The following is a 24,007-nucleotide window of genomic DNA, read 5'->3' as shown; positions in this document are numbered from 1 at the left end:
TATTCAGGTGTGTAATGGGTATAATCTTACCTGTTCTTATGACTCCTCATAAATGGCTGTGAGGGTCTGGGAGATGCATCTGAAAGCTCATTATGGACTCTAAGAATCTTTAAAAGGTATAATTGGGTTGACCAAGAAGTTCATTTGTGTTTTTCCGATATCTTACAGAAAAACCCAAACAAACTTTTTGGCTAACCTAATACTATCATTTGCTCTCCAGGGTATGAGTCAGACCCTGAATGATTTTTGCTCTTTTAAGTAAAATGGGCAAAAGTGGTCAGATGGGCAGGGCATCTCACAAAAAGCCACAAGGAGGGCAGGAATGCTAGTCCTCATCTTACAGAATAAGAAATGGAAGCTCTGTGTGACTGTGGTTTGCCTGAGGTTGAGATGCATGGGACTCAGGTCACCGACTCTCAGTTTTCCATGGCACCGTGTGCTCTCTCACCCTGCCTGCCTTCATCCCTCACCCCAGCTTGTATTAATAAGTGCTGCAAGGGAGATGGGAATCCATCGTTTGCTAGCGGTACCTCCTGTTTCCCTGACAACTGTTGATAAGCTCAACTCCCCTAACCAAAGCCCTGCCAGTCCCGATGGTTATGATGTTTACACTTCTCAATTATCTGTGAATTCATATTACTTGTATTGTTAAATGCTCCCTAATGAGCCTCTTAGTGTTTGTCTACAGTTAGTCTTTCCCTACTAGTTAGTGCCTCCGACCCCCTGATCATTTAACATGCTAGCTTTCTTCTAGTTTAAGTTTCTTTCTTCCAACGGAGTGTCGAGAGTGGTTTGGCTCAGGGATGGACATCCTGACTCCTGTGTGATCTCTAGGCTGCAGAAACAGTCATCCAGGCCCACTGTGCTTCCCCAACTTAGAAAAGGCACCCAGGCCAGAATCCCTTTGTCCATCCCTGTCTCTTCCAATATTTTTTCTTTTTTTTAAAATCCTTTTAATCATTGGAAAATGCTGCCTCATCCAATAGTATCTGGGCTTGAGTTTCTTGAATTTCTTATTTTTTTAGGGTATAGTTCCATGTGTCTTTCACCACCTCCTATGGGGAGTTTTGTATCCTTTTCGACTGACTATTCCTTCTGGAAGACTTCATTAAGATATCCTGAAACCCTTTGTGTTGGCATTGCTAAACTACAGCCCATGGACCAAATCTGGCCCACAACCTATTTTTATATGGCTTACAAGTTAAGATTTAAAAAAAAATGCTTTTCAGGGGTTGTAAAAAACCAAATCAAACAAAAAGAATATGTAGTGGAGATCATATATATCCCACAAAGCCTATTTACTACCTGGCCCTTTTTCTTAGAGCTTCCAAGGTAGCTCAGTGGTAAAGAATCTGCCTGCTGATGCAGGAGATGAGGGTTTAATCCCTGGGTTGAGGAGATCCCTCTGGAGGGGGAAATGGCAACTTACTCCAGTATTCTTGCCTGGAAAATCCCAAGCACAGAGGAGCCTGGGAGCTACAGTCCATGGGATTGCAAAAAGTTGGACATGACTGAGCACAAGCTCACGTCACATGTCCTTTTTCTTAATGGGAAAAAATGTACCGACCCCTGCTTTATGCAGCATTTGCATTAACAGCATCGTTGGATGCCTGAGTCGTAATGGGGGAGCCCAACCTTTCTATTTAACAGACGAGGATCAGAGAGGGTGACTAGAAGCCACTCAGGAATCAGCCCCAGGGCTGGGACCAGAGCCCAGAACTTTCGATGCCAAAGGCAATGCTGTTTCCAATATCTCACCGTTCCCCCTCCCTAAGACTCTGTCCTTTCTGGGAACACCCTCTTCATGGTCCTTACCACCACTTGCACTGCTGTTACAGTGTCCCTCACATATTCTCATAAAGTGAGGACCTAACTTGATCATGTTCAACCTTCTTCATCCTATTTTCAAATCTTTTGTTTAAACCACTTTACAAAATCACCTTGATAAATTGTCAGCATGTGTGTGTGCTCAGTTGCTCAGTTGTGTCCGACTCTTTGCAACACTATGGACTCTAGCCCACCAGGCTCCTCTGTCCATGGGATTTTCTGGGGAAGAATACTGGAGTGGGTTGCCATTTCCTACTCCAGGGGATCTTCCCGACCCAGGGGTCAAACCTGCATCTCCTGCATTGTCAGGTGGCTCTTTACCACTGAGCCACCTGGGAAGCCTCCAAACTGTCAGCGCTTGACTCCAAAACTTCCAGCAGAAACTTCCCCCAGGAGCACTATTTCCATTCCTGGATGATCCTGGTGGCAAGGAAATTCTTCCTGGTACCGAGCTGTGACCTGATGTCCTAGAGTGTGGAATTGTTTCAGAAAGTAAAGTAGGTTGAAGAAAGTGCGAGTAAATGGGGAGACAGGGGATGTCCTCTTGGCTGGCAAGGTTACTCTGTTCTGGTTTTCTATTAAGTTTTTGACACTTCCTCCCCAGGCCATGTTTTCCACTAACCGTGGGACCGTTGGAGGCTTCTTCCTGGCAGGACGAAATATGGTGTGGTGGCCGGTAAGTTTTCTCTGAAATACATATTTCCCTGAACTATGATATTCCCCATTTTCTTGTTGGCTCTGGGTGGTGGTGATTCTTTCTTTTTGCCTTTGATCCCGAAAAATGGATCACCTTCTCACCAGGTCACCAATTCACCTTAATCTCCAGTGGTAAGGGAACAAGCTTTAAAGAAATAATGCTTGACATTTTTTTCAAGGGATAAATAGAGGAAAGACTTCACAGGGAGGACAGTATGGAAGAGCAAAAAGAGCACCTAGCCCAAGGTGATCTTGGGCAAGTCTGAGCTTCCACGTCAGTTTCCATAAGATGGGAGTGATGATATTTACCTTCTAGGAGGATTATGAGAAGTGGAGACCCTCTTATAGGGTAGAAACTCAGTAAATAGTAGTTCTTTTTGATTCAAGTTCCACAGAGGAGAGAATTTCTCTGTCTACATCAGGAGCCTAACACAGGGCCTGATACCCAGGAGGCTCTCAATAAACATTTGAAGAGTAGCTGGAGGAGGGGCCCCTACTGTCCCCAACCACAGTTCTCCTCATCTCTTGGATTTTGGATTTTGTATGTATGTAGGGTGGTTTCCCTGACACTTGCACATGGGCAGAAGAATCCCCATCACAGGACATATGCATAGGTGGAAGAGAAAGTGGGAGTGCCCTTTCATCCTGTCTCCTCAGGGCTCTGCTGGGTTATCAGGTCAGCCCAGTGACTGGTTCTATCCAGAGTTCTCATCGAAACTACTGTTGACCAGATTGACCAAATTGTGCAATTCCTTGGGCCTAAGATAGAAGCAGGACTGGCTGGTGAAAGGGGGGTTAATGAAGCATACATACAATAAGAAGAGAGTGACAGCTATGGAGGAAGAGATGTAAGAAAGTAGAGACTGTCACTGTCATAACACACGGCACAGAGGGAAGGTAGGAGGAAACCGTGACACTTCCTGCAACTGCCCTCTGATCAGTTATTTGGAGATGGGAGTTAATCATTAGCATCTTGGGACTTGCCTGACAGTCTAGTGGTCAAGACTCCATGCTTCTACCACAGATGGTACAGATTCGATCTCTGATTGGGGGGTTAAGTGCCCATACACTACACTGCACCATCAAAACGTAAAACAAGCAAGTAAGTAAATCAGTATCTTCACAGTTGCTAGCTTTATCCCTGAAGTCATTTCTCTTTATCTTTAAGGTGGCCAAGAACACTGGGCAGCTGCTGACTTCTGTGGGGGTCCCTCATGGTGGTCTCTCATGACACATTTTATCTTCTCATGCTTTGGCCTTTGATGCTTTTCTAAAGGCTGGTGTTGAATAGGCAACTGTGACCACAAAGTTCAAGACAAGGTTGAAATGCAATGTCTAATATGGTAGCCACTAACCACATTGGTTTTTTAAATTGAAATTAAAATAAGATCAAAAATTTATTTCCTCAGTCACACTAGCCATGCTTCAAGTGCTTAACAGGTACATGTCGATGGTGGTCACCATATTGGATGCTGCAGATCTAGAACATTTCCATCGTTTTAGAAAGTTCTATCGGACACTGCTGCTCTACGTACTTCAGACCAGAGGCTGGCATGAAATCTCAGTGGGCTTGAGATTTGCCGAATTAGAAAACTGAGTAGAACTTTGAAGTTTACTTTAGTTGTTTGGAAACTGACACCCCACCCCACTGAATGCTTCAGCACCCCCAAGAGTAAGCCTGCCATGTGCTCATCCAGCCTCGGTTTGCATCCAGACCTCTTTTCTCTTCCTTCCCCCGACCTTAACAGGAAACTCATATCTCTTCATGTAAGTTTTCTGGGGCTGATTCATTAGGGATAAGCCCTTAGCTTCTACTCTCTGAGTCTTAGAGAAGCTGATGAGAAGGCAGAGACATGGGGTGGAACCACCTTAAGAGACAGACATTTTAGGTTAGGCCTGAGAACACATCACATCTTAACCAGTGATGATGTCTTCCTTCCTGATGACACCTGGGTTTGGATCTGGTCTGAGAGTTGGTTGATGAGAGGAATTGGCTCCACCACACCCTGACCAAACAGGTCAGGTTCAGAGGTTTATATGGGTTTCCTGTGGGTTTTGTTTTCCTGTCTCAGTGTTGGATTATTCTGACCAATGTAACGTTGTTCCTCTTTTGTGGAGAAGTCCCTGCTTCCTTGATGAGGCTCAAATTCTTCTTCCAAAAATGGTATCTAAGGTTTCATAAGATTATATGAAAGGTTTATAAACTGCCCATGTATCCAGGTCACCTGGTGTACTTTTAAAAAATGCAGATTCCCGGGCCTCATTCCAGATCCACTACATAAAATACCTTGAAGGAGGGCTCCAAGAATCTGCATTAAAAAAAAAAAAGCTTCTCAGGGGCTTCCCTGGTGGTTCAATGGTTAAGACTCTACACTTCCCAGTGCTAAAATAGGGGAATGTTTTGTTTCCTTCAAAGTCCTAAACGTAGAGAACAGCAAGAAGCCCAGAGCTCTAGGAGAAGGTTCTTTGTGGAAATTAACCATGGGCAACAAATTAAAAATCTAACCTGTCTGGATAGCTCTATTTTAAAAAAAATTATTTATTTTTGGTGGTGCTGGTCTTTGCTGCTGTGCACAGACTTTCTCTATTTGGGGCGAGCAGGGGCTACTGTCTGGTTGCATTCGCAGGCTTCTTGTTGCAGTCGCTTCTTTTGTTGCAGAGCATCAGCTCTAGGGCATGTGGGCTCAATAGTTGTGTTTCCCAGGCTCTAGAGCATGGGCTTAGTAGTTGTGGCAAATGGGCTTAGTAGTTGTGGCACATGGGCTTAGTTGCTCCAATGCACGTGGAATCCTCCATGATCAGGGATTGAATCTGTGTCTCCTACGTTGGTAGGTAGATTCTTTACCACTGAGCCACCAGGGAAACCCCAAGGGGATTCTTGAATGGGGATGCAGCGACCAGCCCCCCCCCCCCCCCAAAATGCTCTAATTCCAGGAAATTCCAGAGTAGAATGAGCACAGACTTTGAAGTCAGCCCATCTGACCTGCTTCATGTATTAGTTGTATGACTTTGGGCAAGTCACTGAACTTCCCTGAGCTTCAGTTTCTCCTTCTCTGGAGTAGGAGAATAATACCTACTGTGGGGGACCTTTGTCAGGATTAAATGAGATTATGCATGTACAGCGCTCAGCACTGTGCTTGGCAGGGGCTCAGGAAATGCAAACATTAACATGTGGAAGGAAGGTTAGGAGACTCAGGATGGAACACCTCAGCTGGCACTTGTTGGCTGCCAAGTACCTGGAAGCTGGCCTTTATATAAAGCCATTGCTGCCACATCACTTAAATTTAGCTTTCACATTGACAGTGTGAGTAAATGAACACGATTTATATGTAATTTATTTATACCTACTGTAAATCATCAATTCCAGCTACACATTGACCACATTTTTACAGCTCTGAGACTGACTCTGTCTGACAGTCAGTCAGTGGCATGTCATACTTTAAGTGGCAAGCTTTGTGCTATGTGGTATGTCTTAACAATAGTTGGTGTTTTAGATTCTGTGAAGTGTGGTTATAGGCTTCCCTGATGGCTCAGACGGTAAAGAATCCACTTGCAATGTAGGAGACCCAGATTCCATCCCTGGGTCAGGAACATCCCCTGGAGAAGGGAATGGCTATCCACTCCAGTATTCTTGCCTGGAGAATTCTGTGGACAGAGGAGCCTGGCAGGCTATAGCCCATGGAGTCCCAAAGAGTCGGACAGGACTGAGCAACAAACACTTTCACTTTTCGCTTTCAAAGTGTGGTTATATTCTAAGATAGTAGTCCTTAAAAGAATGTTCACGACAACCCTTGGGCTTCCCTGGTGGCTCAGGTGGTAAAGAATCTGCCTGCCAAGAGTCGGACACGACTGAGCGGCTAACACCTTTGGAAGCTGCAGAGATGCTTCAGGGACTGCTTTTGCTCTCCTTCCCAGCAACCCGGTTTTTACTTATTTTATATGAGGGGACTCTACTAAAATTATGTTTGAGGTTAATGTTCTGCTAACTTATGAAATTTAACAACCTCTAATTTAGAAGAAAAATAATCATGATGATTTCCATTCTAAAATTTAAAGTGATTTAAAAACTATAGCAGTAAAAAAAAAAAAAAATCTATTGCAGTACACATCTGAAAGGACAACACAGCATGCAAGAAAATGCAAATCAAAGTACTTTTCAAACTTGAAAAATAGTCTAAACTGCATCAAAGCTCTACTTCTATACTTCTAAATTTCCCTTTGGATTAAAATACAAAGTCAGTTTAAACCTGTCATCGGTCTGTAAGTTTTATTGTCAGAATATCAGTCCTCGAGTGTGCTGGCTCAAGGAGGACATCACAGGGACCAGAGGCTCTCAGAGCTGATATCTCTCTCAGCTTCTGGTGGCCCCCATGTCCCCTTCATCTGCCTTTAGATCTGTTGCTTTGTGCTATAGTAGGGTGAGCAACCCACCAACCTATGTTTTGAGCTTCTTTGGTGGTTCAGATGGTGAAGAATCCACTTGCAGTTCATGAGACCTGGGTTCAATCCTTGGGTTGGGAAGATCCCCTGGAGAAGAGAATGACAGCCCACTCCAGTATTCTTGCCTGGAAAATCCCATGGACAGAGGAGCCTGGCAGGCTACAGTTCATGGTGTTGCAAAAAAGTTGGACACGACTTAGTGTCTAAATAACAGCAACAAGGGTGAGCAAGCAAAGAAGCTTCAGAACAATAGTCCCAGGGAGTTTTTAGGAGGAAAGAACTTGCACTGGCCTTGGACTGATATACCTGAAGCCCCAAGGGCTTGGATAGTCATCCATGAGAAAAGCAAGTGGAAATCAGAGCTCATAAAGTCAAAAAGAAGATAGGACAGAGGAGAGACCAGTTTTTTGGGGTATACTTGGGGGCTTTGGTGACTTTGGTGCAGTTGTGATCTGTAACAGGTGGAGGTCCAGGCACTCTGGAAAAAGATTCCATTCCTAAAAAGTTAATGAGGCTGAGAGAGAGAGAGAGTTTGTGCTTGGCCTGGGGATAGAAGTGAGGGACCATCAGGAGGAGGAGCAAGGACTCTAGGGCTGCGTTATAGGAGGAATTAGCTCACAAAGATGGCCAGGCAGGGGTCTTTGACTCAGAAGTGTGAGTAATTTGAGGCAAGCCAAGCCCACTAAGAAACAGGAAACATCGTGAGTAAAATGAAACCTTATGTAACTGTGGGCCAGGAGTCCCCTTTTCTATGGTACCATGGCTTGGTGTGTTGACGAACAACTGCCTGGGTGTTGTGTTGTAATGATTTTTTGAGGGTGTAGGTGATGTGAAAGCAGGAAGGTGAGCTTTGAAGGGGAAATTCCCCATGCCTTGGTTAGTGGCAGCAGAAATTACTCAGAGAGGTAGATCCCTATGTACACAGCCCCACAGAGAACTTTTGTTTTGGAGGAGAGTTTGGTTACACCAGCCAAAACCACTGGCAGAGGCAGCTCCATGGAGCAGCAGGTACAACAGGGCTGAGCCAACCCTTTAACAACCCTCAAGGCATTTTCGAACACTGCAGAAGTTAGTATCCAAAGGGAGTGGGGATCTTACAAGGAGCTGGAGGATTTGCCTTGTCCTAGATTTGTGACGTCAGGGCAATCATTAGCTTCTCTGAGTCTCAGAGAGTCTCCTCTCTGTGGGAGATAGTAAGATCAAGATCTCAAAGCCTTGACCAGTACTGAAATGCTGAGATTCCACACTACAGAGGAAGGAACAATCATCCTAGCCAGTCCGTCTCCAGTGGAAATATGATGGCTGTATGTCTCTCAGTAGCCATAGTTTCTTTCCTTCCTTTACTATTTGAGAATCATCAGAGAGGAGTATATCACAGTGGTTTAGGTCACAGGTTGACAAACTTTCTTTGCAGAGGCCCAGAGAGTAAATATTTCTGGAGGCTATATGGTCTCTGTCACAACTACTTAACCTTGCTGCTGTAGCATGAAAGCAGCCATGGACAATAAGATGGATGAGCATGGCTGTGTTCCAATAAAACTTTATTTATAAAACAGGTAGACGGCCAGATTTGGCCTGTAGGCTCTAGTTTATTGACCTCTTATTCAGGCCTGGGCTCTGGAGTCAGGCTGCTTGGGTTCAAATTCAGCCTCTGCCCCTCATTAGCTGTGTGACCCTGTTTGAGTTACAGAATATCTCTGTGACTCACATTTGTTTTCTTATAACAGAGAAACAGTACTTACTTGAGGCTGTTGTGAAGATGCACATTCAGTCTCAGAATAGAACCTGGCATATGATAAACTCCCAGGTTTAGCTCTTGTTCTTTCTTCAATTACTTATCTGATTGAATCCTCAGCCATCCAGCAAGAATGACGATTAACCCCATGAGTTGCCCATGTTCCCACAAGATAAGAACAGAGCTAGGGTTCTCCCTGTTCTTCTGGTTGCTCAGTTCTCTTTCTCCTTATTCTTTGAGATGGAAATTTCTGAGATCTATAGGCACAGTCTACAGGTTTATCTGAAAACCAAGACATTCTTTCATTTATGTTTGACCAGAGACCCTGATGGAAATTTTCTGAGGAAAGAGGACAGCTTCTCATACTTCTTAAACTTTCTTGAGTGAAATGTATCTAATTTTGTCACTAAGTCTAAAACCTAGGGATCAGATCAAAGGTCAGTCACTTAGAAGTGGCCACTGGGAAGAGACTGGCAGGCCTGAGACCTAGGTGGGAACTCATGAGTGAGAGGAAAAGCAGGAGTGAAGTGAATGGACACAGGAGAAGCAGAGCGCTCACCTAGGGAGCAAGGTCAGGAAAGTGTGAGATGGGAGACAGACAGGTACTTGGCCTTCATAAGCCTGGGTGGAGGTAACTGCCAAGTCTCCAGGCAGCCCTCTCTTCCTGCTGATTGCTTGAAGCTGTGTGTGCTTTCATTTATCTCAGAGCTGAGCCTGTATTTTTCTTAATCATTAGAAAAGAAAAACTCTTCCAACACCTAGTCCGGGGCCTTGCATCCAGCATGTACTGAATTGAAAGAATGAGAGGGAGAAGAGATCTGTGTCCCCAGATGCTCAAGCCGGATCCCTTTGTTGATGTCACCTGAGCCCTCAGCCTACATTCTGCTCTGGCGCAGAGATTGTACAGTGTAGGCAGAGTTAAGAATTCAGGTCCAAGTGGAAACCTGCCTCCAGCACTGCTCCACATTTCTGTTCCTGTGTATACCTAATTTTTTTCCTTTAGGATATTTTTTTTTAGGCTCCGTTTTAGTAGTAAAACTGGAAAACCAAGCCTGGCCCTAATCAGAGTGCCTGATTTCAGCCCATACTGGACATTGTGGTAAAATCTGGTGTGACCATGCTTCCTTGTTATTTCAGACATGTAGTTTCTCTCAGTTCGAGTCAAAATTTTGCAAAACTTGTCAGTTCCTGCATATCTGTGTTGCCTTCCTGGTAAGAGTTTTTTTGCCTGCCCTGTCAGTGTCTTCTTAGCTCTTGAAGAACCTGTTCTCTCTCTTCCTCCTCCTCTTTCTTCTCTTCCTTCTCCTCCTCTTCCTCCCCTCTGCTTGCCTCCTCCTCCTCCCCTCTCTCGCTCTCCCCCACATCCTTCTCTCTCCCTCTCTCTTTTCTGGACCCATTTCCCTCCCATCTTTCAAGGCTTGTTGGTCTCCTCTGAGGAGTTTCTCTGATTCCTGTGCAGGTGCTCACTACCCCACGTATTCTTTGTGTTCCAAGGCCTCAGCTGCCTGGAGGGTAGCCAAGTTCCTGTCCTCTAGTTTGTACCTAAGTTCCTGGCTTCTCCTCTGCCTCTGGCTGCCTTCCCAGCATTTTCTAACACGTTAGTACTTTTGCCGACAGAGAAAGGGAAAAGTAACCTATAATCAATGTCGCTAGTTGGTGGAAGTCAGCAGAGTGCTGAAACTATCAGCCAAAATGAAGTCTTTGGATCACTCAAGTTAGAAATGTATCTGGGCTTTCCCTGTCTACCAGTGACATGGCTCATTTTGAGGTTGTTTCTCTTTGGGTAAGCTTTATGTTAGGGAGGTGATTTGGAGTTGGGATTAAGAACCAGGCTGCCTTGGTTTGAATCTCAGCTCTATCCATTCCTATCTCCATGGCCTAGGGTGAGTTACTTTCCCTCTCCTGCCTCAGTTTTCTCAGTTTCAAAATAGAGATCATAACACCTACATCACAGAGTTGTTTTGAGGTTTGAGTTAGTTAATACATGTAAATCTCTTAGAATAGTATACAGTTAGTGCTACCCAGGTTGGCCATTCTTATCATCATCATCATTATCCCTTATCATCCTCCTTATCCCTGTGTCTCATCTCCAAATCCTTCTTGTTAAAGTGTGAATTCAACCATTTATTTATATATGCACTTCTGTGATTTCATCCTACATTTGCATGTTGATTAGCTTCTATGCGTCACATCTGTGTTAGGTCCTGGTGTATATTTGTGTGTGTATGACACAACTTCTTACAAAATGTATCTAAAATTACAAACAGTGGTGAGTGGTAAGAAGGCAGTGTTTTGGGTCTTAACCTACACAAGAGGATCAGGGAAGGCCATTTTTAGATTGAATTCTGAAGGATGAGAAGGAGGCAGCCATGTGAAGATTGCGGAAAGAGCAATCCAAGCAGAAGGGATGGAATGGTCAAAGGTCTGAGGTGGGGAGGAGGTTGGGGTACTTGGGAACTGAAGGGAGGCCAGCGTAGGGGAGAGATCATGCATACTGATCAGACCTTTCAGGTGAGGGGCCCTGAGTTGTCGATGATCCCAAGGATGAGTTTGTCTGAGTTTGTGAGAGGACTGGTCTCCAGCTTCCTTGACCTATAAATGCCAACAGAAGACCTCACCCACCTACAGCCTCTGGGAAGATGAGAGCTTTGGCAGTGGTTTCCTGATTTCACGCTTGTTTGGTTCCTGAGACAAAGAGAGAGTTCATGAAGATAAGAAGTGAAAGGCCACCTTTGTCCATGGGGAATGTGAGTTGATGTAGAGTAAACAGAGATTATGATGACTCTTGAGAAGGCCTGTGTCTAATATTTACCAGAGCCTCAAGAAATGAAATAGCCTGAATGTAGGAACCCCACCTTCTCTTCTATCCCCAACCAGGAAATATCATCCCTAAGAGATGGTGAGTGTCAAAGATTAAACCTTCTCAAACTTCCCCTGTGAAAAGACTCTTTACTAGAAAATCAAGATGTTAATTTAGATTAGACCGGTTCCCCAAAGGATGAGGGAGGAATTGGAAATACAAGGGTGATGCAGACGCACACAAGGTTGGACCCCCCTTGAGGTCTTGTTTTTACTAACACTAGGCTTACAGGTCACCCTATTGACATCTCAGAGCAGTTCATAGTCTCTAATGAGCCTCACTGTTTTTATGGGCTCTTTGTGGGCCTGGCAGGACAGGTTTATCGCCTCTTCCTCAGGAGAGAACCATCCTTGGCAAGTCCCCATTAAGAGTGCCGACACCACACAGTCAGTGGAAATCAATGCAGCGCAGGGGCATTTGGTCACTTGGTTCCTGTTCTTTCCCCAAGAGGAGGCTCCAAGGATTTGCTGTCTCTCACCCACCCACACACTCACTCAGCAGGCTTTTACAGAGTGCTTGCCATGTGCAAGGAAGGTCCTATGCAAGTGGAAGCATGAATGCTCTTTAAGAACTAGAGGATGTTTGGGGAACAGCATTCATACAGAAGCAGTTACCAAAATGGGGCCTGATAGGCACCGGGAAAGTGCAACAGGCAGCACATGGGGCAAGGTCAGGGGAGGAAGGGCCTGGCTCTGGATGGTGTCAGCAGAGAGATGGGACTGGGCTTCTCTTTGAACATGGGGGTAGTGTTTTTGCAGGTAAAACTTGATGGAGAGGGACTTGCAAGCAGAAGGAAATGGTGCAAACAGAAGCAGGAGGCAGAAAAGCCTCCTGAGTATGTCTAGGAGGCTGGGTCTGTGTGATTTAACTGGAGTGCAGAGGACTTGGAAGCCATTAGGGGTGGGGGTGGAGGGCTACTGGGACTGGAGAAGAAGGACGGGGCTAGTTTACAAAGGCCACTGAGAGCCTGTAAGTCCTCTTCCCAGTTGCGTGCCATGGCAGGAAAGACGGGCCCTCCAGTTGGCACTATTGATTGACTCTGGTGGTTGAGATCACCCTCTGGGAACTCTTATGACTCCATCTCTTGAGGTGACAAAGTGTTTGTGGAAGAATTTCCCAAAGAGCCTTTGAGTGGCTTGTGTAGATTTCCATTTGAAATGTCTCAATAACTTTCCCGTGGTGTGAGGATCCTCTGGAAGTCTTTATTCAACTGAGCCTGCCAGTTCTAGGGTTTCACCCATGAGATTGGCCAAAGCTTGTTCCAGTTCACGTGCTGTTATCTTGGCATATGGGGATGTGACAGTGTCTCCCACTTTGTAGCCTGACTGCCATGGTAATAGGCCTTTAAAACTCTGAAAAATGTTAAAATAAAAATAATACTAAAAAACCCCCCAAACAACTCTAGAGGTAAGTAGGAGATTTTGGGCAGGGAGCTTCTTTTGCCCCAAGTTTTTTGTCCTCCACATCTTAGCATCCCAAGTTTGTAGTTAGTCACTGCACTTCCGCTCCCCAGAAAAGAGGCCAAAACAAGTTTAAGAAGGAATAGTGACTTTCAGTACAGTCTAGGGCAGGCTTCTCTAGCTTTACTGTGTATAAGAACCACCCTTACTCCTCTGATTCAGTGGGTCTGGGGTGGGGACTGAACTTTCTGAGCACCTGGGTGAAGCCAGTGCTCCAGGCCCACAGGGCACTCTGTGAGTAGCACTGGTTCAGGGAGCCCTAGGGCTGAACACTGAAGGAATGATTGTTAGATGAACTGATGTTTTCCTTTGGTTTGAGAGATAGATGTAGTTCCTGCTAGCTTCCATCTCCTGACATTAATGCAGTAAGTCCCCTAAATACATAAGAGCATGTTTGTAAGTGAGCCTAGGTACCCGACTAACACAGTCAACTACATAGTACTGTATTGTAATAGGTTTATAATACTTTTCACAGAAATAATACATACATAAAAAGCAAATGCAAAAAATAAAGAAAACACTTCTAATCTTACAGTACAGTACCTTGAAAGGGCTTCCTAGGTGGCTCAGTGGTAAAAAATCTGCATGCCAATGTAGGAGAAGAGAAGAGAAGAAGAGAAGTCGCTCAGTCGTGTCCGACTCTTTGAGACCCCATGGACTGTAGCCTACCAGGCTCCTCGATCCATGGGATTTTCCAGGCATGAGTACTGGAGTGGGTTGCCATTTCCTTCTCCAGGGGATCTTCTTGACCCAGGGATCGAACCTGGGTCTCCCGCGTTGCAGGCAGATGCTTTACCGTCTGAGCCACCAGGGAAGCCCCAGTGTAGGAGACGTGGGTTCAATTCCTGGGTCAGGAAGATCCCTTGGAGAAGGAAATGGCAACCTTCTCTGGTATTCTTGCCTGGGAAATCCCTGGACAGAGGAGCCTGGCAGGCTATAGTCCTTAGGGTTGCAAAGAGTCAGATACGACTGAGTGACTAAGCACACACACACCTTGAAAAATACAGTAGTAAAACAGCTGGTGTACCGGGGCTGGTATGCACATTTGCATCTTTGAAAGTTCCCAACTTGAAGGTTTGTATGTAGGGGACTGACTGTAGTTGGTATGGAGAAATGAATTTGGCCAGATGTTTTCCTTGTGGTTTCAGTAGTTGTCCCTTTAGAAAAGGCTCATGGGAAGACATCAAATTTGTGTTAAATCCTGGAGGGATTGAAGGAAAGAATTCTAAGTGATAGAGCCACTGTATTGTTAATGTGGAATTGATAATTCCACATTATCAGGAGTCTAAATTGCAATGAGAAGAAATTTGTTTTTGTTAAATGGTCCAGATAATTTAGAGGCAGAGTCTCTGACAGTGATGGGAATCAGAGGCACTGGCTTTGTCCTCAGCACTGCCAAGGACCCAGTGCTGAGTGGCAGGTTTGAAAGAGTACCTGAAGCCATATGATGTAAAAAACAGATGTGAAGTCAAGAAGGGTAGCCTGCTCAGGCTGGTTATTCAGTCCAGTCATGTCTGGACTGGTCGATTCAGGTCTGAAGCCCATCTGGGGTCATAACTGGGGCTGCGGGCAGCAGAGAGAGCGACAAAAGTGGCTCTTGAGGAGCAGACACATGAGAAGACAAAGCTTAGCCTGGAGAAGATTTGAGGGTAGGCACAGCCCCTGTCCCCTGCAAGGAGATCAAACCAATTAATCCTAAAGGAAATCAGTCCTGAATATTCATTGGAAGGACTGATACTGAAGCTGAAGCTCCAATACTTGGCCACTTGATGCAAAGAGCTCATTGGAAAAGACCCTGATGCTGGGAAAGATAGAAGGCAGAAGGAGAAGAGGGTGGCAGAAGATGGGATGATTAGATAGCATCACTGACTCAATGGACATGAGTTTGAGCAAACTCTGGGAGATGGTGAAGGACGGGGAAGCCTGGCATCCTTCAGTCCATGGGGTTGCTAAGAGTCAGACATGACTTAGCAACTGAACAACAACAACCCCTGTTTAGGGAACTAGATTCCATGTGCCACAACTAAGAGTTCTCATGCCGAAACTAAAGATTCAGCATGCCACAATGAAGGTCGAGGATCCTGAGTGTTGCAACTGACACCTGGCACAGCCAATAAATTAAAAAAAATTTTTTTTTTTAAAAGAAAAAATGGGAGATAATGACAGCCTGTACAAGGACAGTGTGAAAAGTGCTGGGTGCCAGTGCCATTGTGAAGGCAGAGTCAGGTGTAAATGGTTCAGTGCAGGTCCTATGGCGATGGTTAGGAGTTCAGATGAGGCCAAGGTGAACGACTGGAGAACAGTGATAACCATGATAAAAATGAACTGAATCTGGACCAATATCCCCAGAGCTCCCCTGGCCACCACTCCATCAAACGGTGACAGACTGCCTCAAGAAAGCCTACAACTGCTTAAAGTCCATTGTCTCCCTTTGGGGGTATCTTGGGGAGGACTTCTTAAACTTAAGGTTAATCTAATGAAGTTAATCATTACTGATAATTATGCTCTTAATAGTACAACATTAGGCTTAATCATTTATTGAGTAAGAAATGATAAATGAAAAAAAAAAGATGATGGATCATGACAGGCAGGCTACACACAGAAGGGAATTCTGATTAAAGGTGGACTGTTATTCCCACCAAGCTTTGAGGAGGAGGTGGATGTGCTTAAACAGCCAGCTTTCCTCTCAGTTTCCCCTTCCCCTCTTCCTCTTTCCTTTTCTTCCTTTTTTACCCTCAAAAAGTATTTTAATGTTTAATATTTAATGCTATAATGAGGACAAATTGTAGTGTGAATCAATAGAATTTTCACATCATGAGAATTCCATTTATGATCAGAGGCAATGGTAATTTACTTCTTTTTTTTCATTTCTTTTTTTTCACTTAATTACTTAATTTATTATTTTTATTTTTGGCTGTTGGGTCTTAGTTGTGGCATTTGGGATCTTTTCATTGCATGTGGGCTCAGTAGTAGTGGAACGTGCGGGCTTTAGTTGCCTGGCCAAGGATAGGACCCGTGTCCCCTGCACTGGAAGGCAGATCCTTAACCGCTAGACCACCAGGGAAGTTCCTGGTAATTTACTTCTTTATGCAGAGTTTACCGGGTCCTATTCTTTTAACTAAGGCAAGTAAGTGTATGTTATTCAACACACTTTAAAGTATAGGCAACAAAAGATTAAAATTCTTAAGCTGCAATAATTAAAGTACACAGTTTCCCTTCTCAGTGAATGACATCCACCTAGTCACTGAAGTCCTGATTCTAGGCATTATCTTTGTTGACCACTCTCTCCAGTCTCCTACATCTGATCCATCAACAAGGCTCTTCAACTTTGTTTCTGAAATGTACCCCAATGTCTATGCTTGTCTTTGTCTCAACTGCCACCACCGGAGACCAAGCCACTGTCCTTTCTCACCTATAAGAGGCAATTGCCTCTTGCATGTTTCTGTTTTCTCTTTTGCCCCCAGCACTACACTCTCCACATATTTGAGAGAAAGCCTTGAAAACAGGTTAGATCCTGTTCCTCCCCTGCTTGAAACCCTCCAGTGGCTTCCCATCACACAGTAAAATCCACACTCCTACTGCGGCCCACTTGGACCTACGTGATGTACCCCTCCCAGCTTTCCAACGTCATCTCACTCCACCCATACACTGCAGCCACTCTGGCCTTCTTTCTGCTTTCCAACCACGATGACCTTCCTACTTGGCCAGAGGGGTGATCTTTGCTGGAATGCCTTCCCTCTGATCTCAGCGTGGTTGACTTCTTTTATCATTTTGATCTCAGTTTAGACACCCCACAGAGGATCACGCTATCACACTTTTCTATTCTCTTCACAGCACTGATCTCTCTTTTTCTTTTCTTTTTTGTCAGTACTTTTCATAGAGGAATCCTCAGTGTCTAGAATAGAGCTTGACATATTGAATAGGTGCTAATTAACATTTGTGGGATGAATGAATGAAGCCACTTACACCATCATCTCCTCATCATTCTGGAGACCTCCAGACCCTCTCCTCTGACTTAGCATATGGCACTAAGCATATCAGCTATAAATCATATATTGAGGGAGAGTTAGGACAGTTCCTTGAATAATAATCTGCCTTTTGGGAAATATGTTTTGTTCCAGGCTTGAACCATCTTAGGGATTTTAGACAAATAGAGCCTCTCTGCATTGCTCAGCAAGACTGGGGATAATTATATTAATACTAGTGTTGTGCTTTTCAAATGTTGCTCTGCCTTCTCCTCCTGGATATAGAAAAATTCTAGAACTTTTTGGAGTTCTCTTGGATCTCAGATGCAGTTGAGTTGATGGTACAGTGTCATGATCAGTCAGTGCAAAATCCCTCTCTCATTTCCCCTGATACTTCCTCCTTCATCTCCTAGTCACAGTCCCATTCTCCTTTCCTCTCCCAGGCTTCCACTCTTGGGTATTTAATACACATTTTTCCAATTTGTCTTCTAGCTTATGTTATTATAAATCTATCTTTGAAAAATGCAGTGTTTTGTACATGTATACATGGGGTCTTGGAGATCTTTGTAAAAAATAAAAATACTATATTGAAGGAATTCCCTGGCCATCCAGTGGTTACGACTCCATGCTTTCACTGCCGGGGGCTCAGGTTTGATCCCTGGTGGGGAAACTAAGATTCCACAAGACTGTGATAAGGCCAAAAAAATATATCAATTTAGAGAGATGTTGGGCTTCCCTGGTGACTCAGTGGTAAAGAATTCGCCTGCAATGCTGGAGACACAGGAGATGTGAGTTCAGTCCCTGGGTTGGGAAGACCCCTGGAGGAGGGAATGGCAACCCACTCCAGTATTTTTGCCTGGAAAATTCCATGGACAGAGGAGCCTAGTGAGCTACAGTCCATGGAGTCACAAAGAGTCAGACTTGACTGAGCAACTGAGCACCTTAGAGAGTATCATTACTAGTAGTGTCTCTTATAAAAGTGAAAAAAAAGTGAAGTCCTTGGGAGCTAATGGGATTACAGAATGTAACAGCTAGGAGTCACTTGGAAATTATTGGCCCTACCCCTTGCCTTCTTTGACAAGTGACAAGTGATCTGAGGTCCAGAGGCTTCCTTTTAAATGATTTCTTTCAACGAAACTGTCCCCATTTCCTGAGAGCCTGTATTGGTCAAGGTCCCCAGCCAGCAGAGCTGGAGAACACTGAGATGAATGGCAGAGGCCCTGCACCTGCACCCCCAGCCCCTGAGGAGACTTCCAGAGGAGGCCTGATGGGCTGTGGGCTTACCAGACCTCCTTAACTATTGAGCACTGGGCTCACAAAGGTGTCACAGCGATCTGATCTGGGGATACATCCCACAGCTCCTCCAGTCCTCCCCTTTTTATCTTCACCATTCCCCAAGTCCCCACATTCACCTTCTGAACCAGTGGTCCCAGCAGACTCTAGCAGTCAGGTTCCTGGGCGGCTTCTGCTCTTTCTTATCCTTCTCTTGGTTGCCATGTCTCTTCTATCTTTGGTCTGGCCTTGAGTGTCCTGGTGAAGCACAGAGTCCTCACCTGAACTTTATGTGTTTCCAGATTGGAGCCTCTCTGTTTGCCAGCAACATTGGAAGCGGCCACTTTGTGGGACTGGCAGGGACCGGAGCAGCTGCAGGAATTGCCACTGGGGGCTTTGAATGGAATGTGAGTAACACTGGAGACTGTGTCCTGTTCCTGGAAGTAGCTTCAGCAGCCAGCCAGTGCAGTTCACACTCAGAGATGTTCTAGACATTAGAGGACCTCCCGGGGCCACCTTGTAGTGCAGTGGAAGAGGGGCTCAGTTTCAGGCCCCCAGGGTCCTGCTCCCCTTCCACCACGAGAAATCACTGACATGATGGCCTTAGTGTTTCTTTCTTCTTTTAAAAGGGTGGGGCAAATTGAGAGAGTAGCACTGACATACATACATTACCATGAGTAAAATAGATAGCTAGTGGGAAGCTGCTATAAAGCATAGGGAAAAAAAAAAAAAAGCATAGGGAGCTCAGCCTGGTGCTCTGGGATGACCTAGAGTGATGGGATGTGGTGTGGGAGGTTCAAGAGGGAGAGGATATATGTATGCTACTGGCTGATTCACGTTGTTGTTCGGCAGAAACCAACACAACATTGTAAAGCAATTATCCTCCAACTAAAAATAAATTTAAAAAAGCCAAGCCCTCTCCTACCCTTTCAGCCACATTAGAGGTTTGGAAATACTTACCACCAGATTTCCAATAATATTATTATTATTTTTAAAAGCTTTCTAAATGGTATTTTACTCCTGTAAACCAGGGAGAAGGGAGAAGGGACTGTGATGCCAGTGGGTAGCCGCCTGGGTCCCTGTCCACTGTTGCCCAACTGTTGTTCCCATGGGCCCATCAGGCATCACAGGTCTCCTTCAGTCACTGATGTCACTTAGGAAGTTGTCCCTAGAGCTCAAAGAGAAAATGCCAGGTGGTTGTTCTGGAGCAGCTGTGGGCCCTGCAGGCAGCAGTGTGGGCTAAGTCTCCTCCTGGTTTGACTCCGCCTCCTTTTTGGTTTTAGGCCCTGGTTTTGGTGGTTGTGCTGGGCTGGGTGTTTGTCCCCATTTACATTAAGGCAGGGGTAAGTATCTGCTCTGTTATTATGTAAGATGTATTTTCCTGCTGGCAAGTATTTGTGTAAACTTGGTCCTCCTGGAAAGCAGAGGAGACTTTTTGGGACAAGAGCCTATGACTTGGCTCTTTCCTGGGCTATAAAGTTCCCGACTGCTCTCAGAGACATTAAACAGATCCACTTCGCCACGACTTGTCCCTCTAGGAAGCCCTCCTAAGCAGGCTCAGTCTATTCAGCACCTAAATTATCACATTCCCTCATACTGGGTGAATGAATACTTGCAAGGTACTGCCGTGCATTGCTCATGATACATAACCGTCTACCTCTGCCCCTGGAAGGGAAGCAGCATGAGAAAAAGAACCATAGTTTCTTTTCATTTACAAACATCAGCAGTCCTTGTTGCTGAGCATGCAGCTGGTACTCATCTACCAAATGCGTGTTCAGTCTCTTGACTAAACCTCTGACATTTTACATAAGACAGCTTTAGCATCATCCATCCAGTGAGATGTAATGAGCATCTACTACCTGTACATCTATACATTGGGAGCTGAAAGCAGTAAAGAGGAAGCACAGGTAGACCATGCATCTCCAGGAGGCTCATGGACTGTTGGTGACACATGTCTGATTCCAGGAGACAGCAGGCTCAGGGTTGGGGACATGAGACAGAGTGTGGTTGGAATTTGCAGAAAGGAGCTAGGAGAGCAGTTGAGCTGGCCAGCAGCCACAACCCTTGGCAAGGCTTCTGCTCAGAGCAGGGTGAAGCATGCTCCCAGCCTGGCCATCTTGTTTCAGGGCACTGAAAAGGTCCCACTGTGGTTATGACATCTTGTTTACAGTAGGTGCTTTGTATAAGACTATCTATTTAGGGGCTTCCCAGTGGCACTGTGGCAAAGAATCCGCCTGCAATGCAGGACATGTGGGTTTAATTCCTGGGTCAGGAAGATCCCTTGGAAGAGGAAATGGCAACCTGCTCCAGTATTTTTGCCTGGAAAATCCCATGGATGGAGGAGCCTAGGGGGCTATAGTCCATGGGATCCAAAAATCGCTGGACATGACTGAGCACAGATACACACCGATCTATTTATCTATCACTTTCTCCTTCAAGGCAAGGATCTGTCTTCTTGGTTATATGCAGTCATGTGTTCATTAAAATATTGTTTATTGGGCACATACTATGTCCTGGGATAAGTTGCCTCTGCAGTGGTCGGGAGTGTAAAATTGAGATGAGCAAATGGCTGGAGGACAGGAACACGTGGACACCTCTCAGACTCCTCTGACCAGCAGGGTCAGAGGTGTGACCACACCTCTGACACCAGAGTGGTGCCCTGCTCTGCTTGCTCTGGGCCTTCTGATCACCTAGGCCGGCAGTGACCGCCCTTCCATCTGTGCAGGTGGTGACGATGCCAGAGTACCTGCGGAAGCGATTTGGAGGCCAGCGGATCCAGGTCTACCTGTCTGTCCTGTCCCTGGTGCTGTACATTTTCACCAAGATCTCGGTGAGTCCCCCGCCCCTGGTGCTGGGCGCTGGCTGGCTCAGAACCTGCCCACTCTTGCTCCTCAGCAAATGCTGGCCCACAAAGGGTAGTGCTGTGTTGCTGTTAACTCGGTCCCTTAGGCCTTCTCGCTTCTGAGGGTAAAGTCCTAGTTCACACATTAAGGACTGAACACACAGACCTCCTTACTGTGGGGAAGGTTGAAGACATAAGTGGTTTGAGAAGGTTCAGTGAAAGCTGTTCTGAGTAGAAGATTAAAAGGGAGTAATGGATGCCTGAGGGCTGGCCCTGACATAAGGCTGTAAGCCTTTATACCCTGTCAGGGTCAGAATCTGGACCTAGTCTTGTCACTTGGCTTTCAGAGTGAACAACATTTTGCCGTTCTTGGTTCATCTCTTCCTTTCCATCTTTTTTTCTCCAGTAGTATTTTAAGTCAAATGCCAGATATCATGTCATTTCACTGTAGATTCTTTGGAATGCACCTTTAACTTTTGAAAACACGTAACCATTATGCTGTTATCATGCTTAACAAAATTTATAGTCATTTCTTATTTTGGGTAGTTTAACTCCTGGTCCATATTCAGATTTTCCCGATTATCTGGAAAATGTCTTCTTTCAGTTGATTTGCTTGAATCAGGGTCACGTGAAATTTACACTTGGCATTTGACTGTTTTCTTTCTCTAGAGGAAATATATGTATATATACATATATATATATGTATATATATTTTCAGACTACCACAATAATTTTTCTGTTTTATATTATTACCTTTTACATTCTTATACTTTTTTTTGATTGGGTTGTCTTATTGTTGTTGCATTGAAATTGTTCTTTATATATTCTGAATAACTTACCCTTATCTGATATATGATTTGCAAATATTTTCTCCCATTCTGTGGGTTGTCTTTTCACTTTAGTGTCCTCTGATGCACAAAAGTTTTAAATCTTGATGAAGTCCAATTTATGTTTTTTCTTTTCTTGCTTGTGCTTTTGGTGTCATTTTAAGAATCCATTGCCAAATCCAAGATCATGAAGGTTGAATGCTATGTTTGTTCCTAAGAGTTTTATAGTCTTAGCTCTTGCATTGAGGTATTTGATCTACTTTGAGTGATCTTTGTATATGATTGAAGTAGAGTCCAAGTTCATTCTTTTGCACATGGACGTCTGTTTCTCCCAGAACCATTGAAGCGATTGTTATGTCCCGACTGAATGGTCTCACTGGGAACATGGGCTCAGGAATTGGGCCCGTAGGGCTTTGGTTGGAGTTGGGACTGATACCCAGCCTCACTGTTCTCTTCCTCCCCAGCTTCCTGACATCAGGGGCTGCTACCCTTGACTGGTGCCTGTGTGATGATTCCACTCCTTCGCTTTTTCCTCCCTTCCTTCAGGGTAGTTTTTAGTTACAAGATGAAAACCCTGGGCATTTCAGTCTTACTTCCTTAGAGACGGGTGTGTATAGACTGGACTGGGAGTTGCTGGGAGGGGTGGAGAAATCAGGCTTCCTGAGGGAGGGGAGGGCAGGGGCGAGAGGAGGAAAGGAATGTAAGCAGAAAGGTACGGAGGTGACCCTGGCACCCGTAGAAGCTGATGGGGACCGCTCCTTGCTCCCTGATTCAGCTTGTGAGGTGGCACCTGTCTAGTGAGCATGTAGAGGGGGGCACCGGCATTCCCTTTCTCGGAAGCCAACCTTCTCCAAGTCCACAGTTCAGGTGGGGGAAAGTCTGCTGGCTGAGCTTTGCCCTTAGAGCAATGCAGCAGCAGTCATATAAATAAGCTCAAGGCTCAGCCTCTCTGTCTGCCTTCCCAATCACCTCACCTATAGTTCAGGTTACTGATTAAACCTCCTGGACGTGGGATCCCACAGGTACCTGAGGGGCAGCCTCCCTCAGCTCAGGTCCTGATGGAGTCCATCCTTTCCCTCGCACTTGGCTTCTTCTGAATTTTACTTTTAAATAGTACTTAGTATGGATTGTGGGCTTCCTAGGTGGTACTAGTGGTAAAGAACCTGCCTGCCAGTGCAGGTAGACGTAAGAGATATGGATTCAATCCCTGGGTTGGGAAAATTCCCTGGAGGAGAATATGGCAACCCACTCCAGTACTCTTTCCTAGAGAATCCCATGGACAGAGGAGCTGAGTGAGCTACAGTCCAGAAGGTCACAAAGAGTCAGACATGATTGAAGCAACTTGCACCCTTTCTGTGTGATTTCTGGGGCTGCTTACTGGAGGCCTTGCCCAATGTCCACCCAATGCCCAGAGCCGTGATCCCTTGAAAAATGCATATGAAGGATGATCTCTGCCTTTTGTTTTGTGCCAATCTTTTTATTTAGTCTCCAGTAGGGGTTTGACTTCTTCCATCTCCAGTCCTCATAAGAGTATGGCATGGGTGGGGATTTTTACTTATTTTCCATTCATGGGAGAGAAAACTGAGTCTCAGAGAAATTGAGTAATTTGTCTCCAATCGTGTAGCTAGTGTAGGCAAAGACAAGACTGGAGTCTGGGTCTCTCTAGTCCCATTGTCCGTATTCTCACAATTCTGCGCTGTGCTTGGATGGGATGAAGGCATAGGATAACAGAGTGGGATAGATTATCTAGTTCTATGATTGACGCTCCCATTTTTCAGTGGAGAAACTGAGGACCAGAGAAGAGAAGGGGCTTTGTGGGGTTAAACAGTAGCAGAGCTAGGTTGAGAAGCAGAGTCTCTGATACTTTTGACAATATGTCCCCTGGGTCTTCTAAGTCCAGTATAAACGGATCAAAATTCAAGACCTTGGGGAAAAGTAAAATAGCCAGTTAAGTGACCTTCCAAAATAACCACATCTCTGAGAGTGGGATTTGAGAGGACTGTGAAGGGAGAAGTCAGCTCACACTGGGTGCATGAAGGATCTGGAGGTGGGCCATTTAGGCAGTGGGGAGGGACAGGGAAGG

At 45.2% G+C, this 24,007-nt stretch overlaps 1 protein-coding gene across 2 annotated transcripts in view; it reads left to right on the top strand.

Moving 5' to 3' along the window:
- Positions 1-24,007, top strand: part of SLC5A1 (solute carrier family 5 member 1) — a 48,736-nt gene that overhangs the window by 1,403 nt on the left and 23,326 nt on the right. For both annotated transcript variants that reach the window (XM_061141472.1, XM_061141471.1), the window contains exons 2-5: positions 2,432-2,503; positions 18,558-18,662; positions 19,539-19,598; positions 20,981-21,085. In XM_061141472.1, coding sequence (XP_060997455.1) covers positions 2,432-2,503; positions 18,558-18,662; positions 19,539-19,598; positions 20,981-21,085 — 342 coding nt within the window. The remainder of the gene's footprint in view (positions 1-2,431; positions 2,504-18,557; positions 18,663-19,538; positions 19,599-20,980; positions 21,086-24,007) is intronic.

This window comes from Dama dama, chromosome 5 (genome assembly GCF_033118175.1).
Source record: "Dama dama isolate Ldn47 chromosome 5, ASM3311817v1, whole genome shotgun sequence".
Classification (NCBI taxonomy): domain Eukaryota; kingdom Metazoa; phylum Chordata; class Mammalia; order Artiodactyla; family Cervidae; genus Dama; species Dama dama.
Note: the sequence above shows the minus strand (reverse complement) of the source record. Positions and strands in the feature narration are given on the sequence as shown.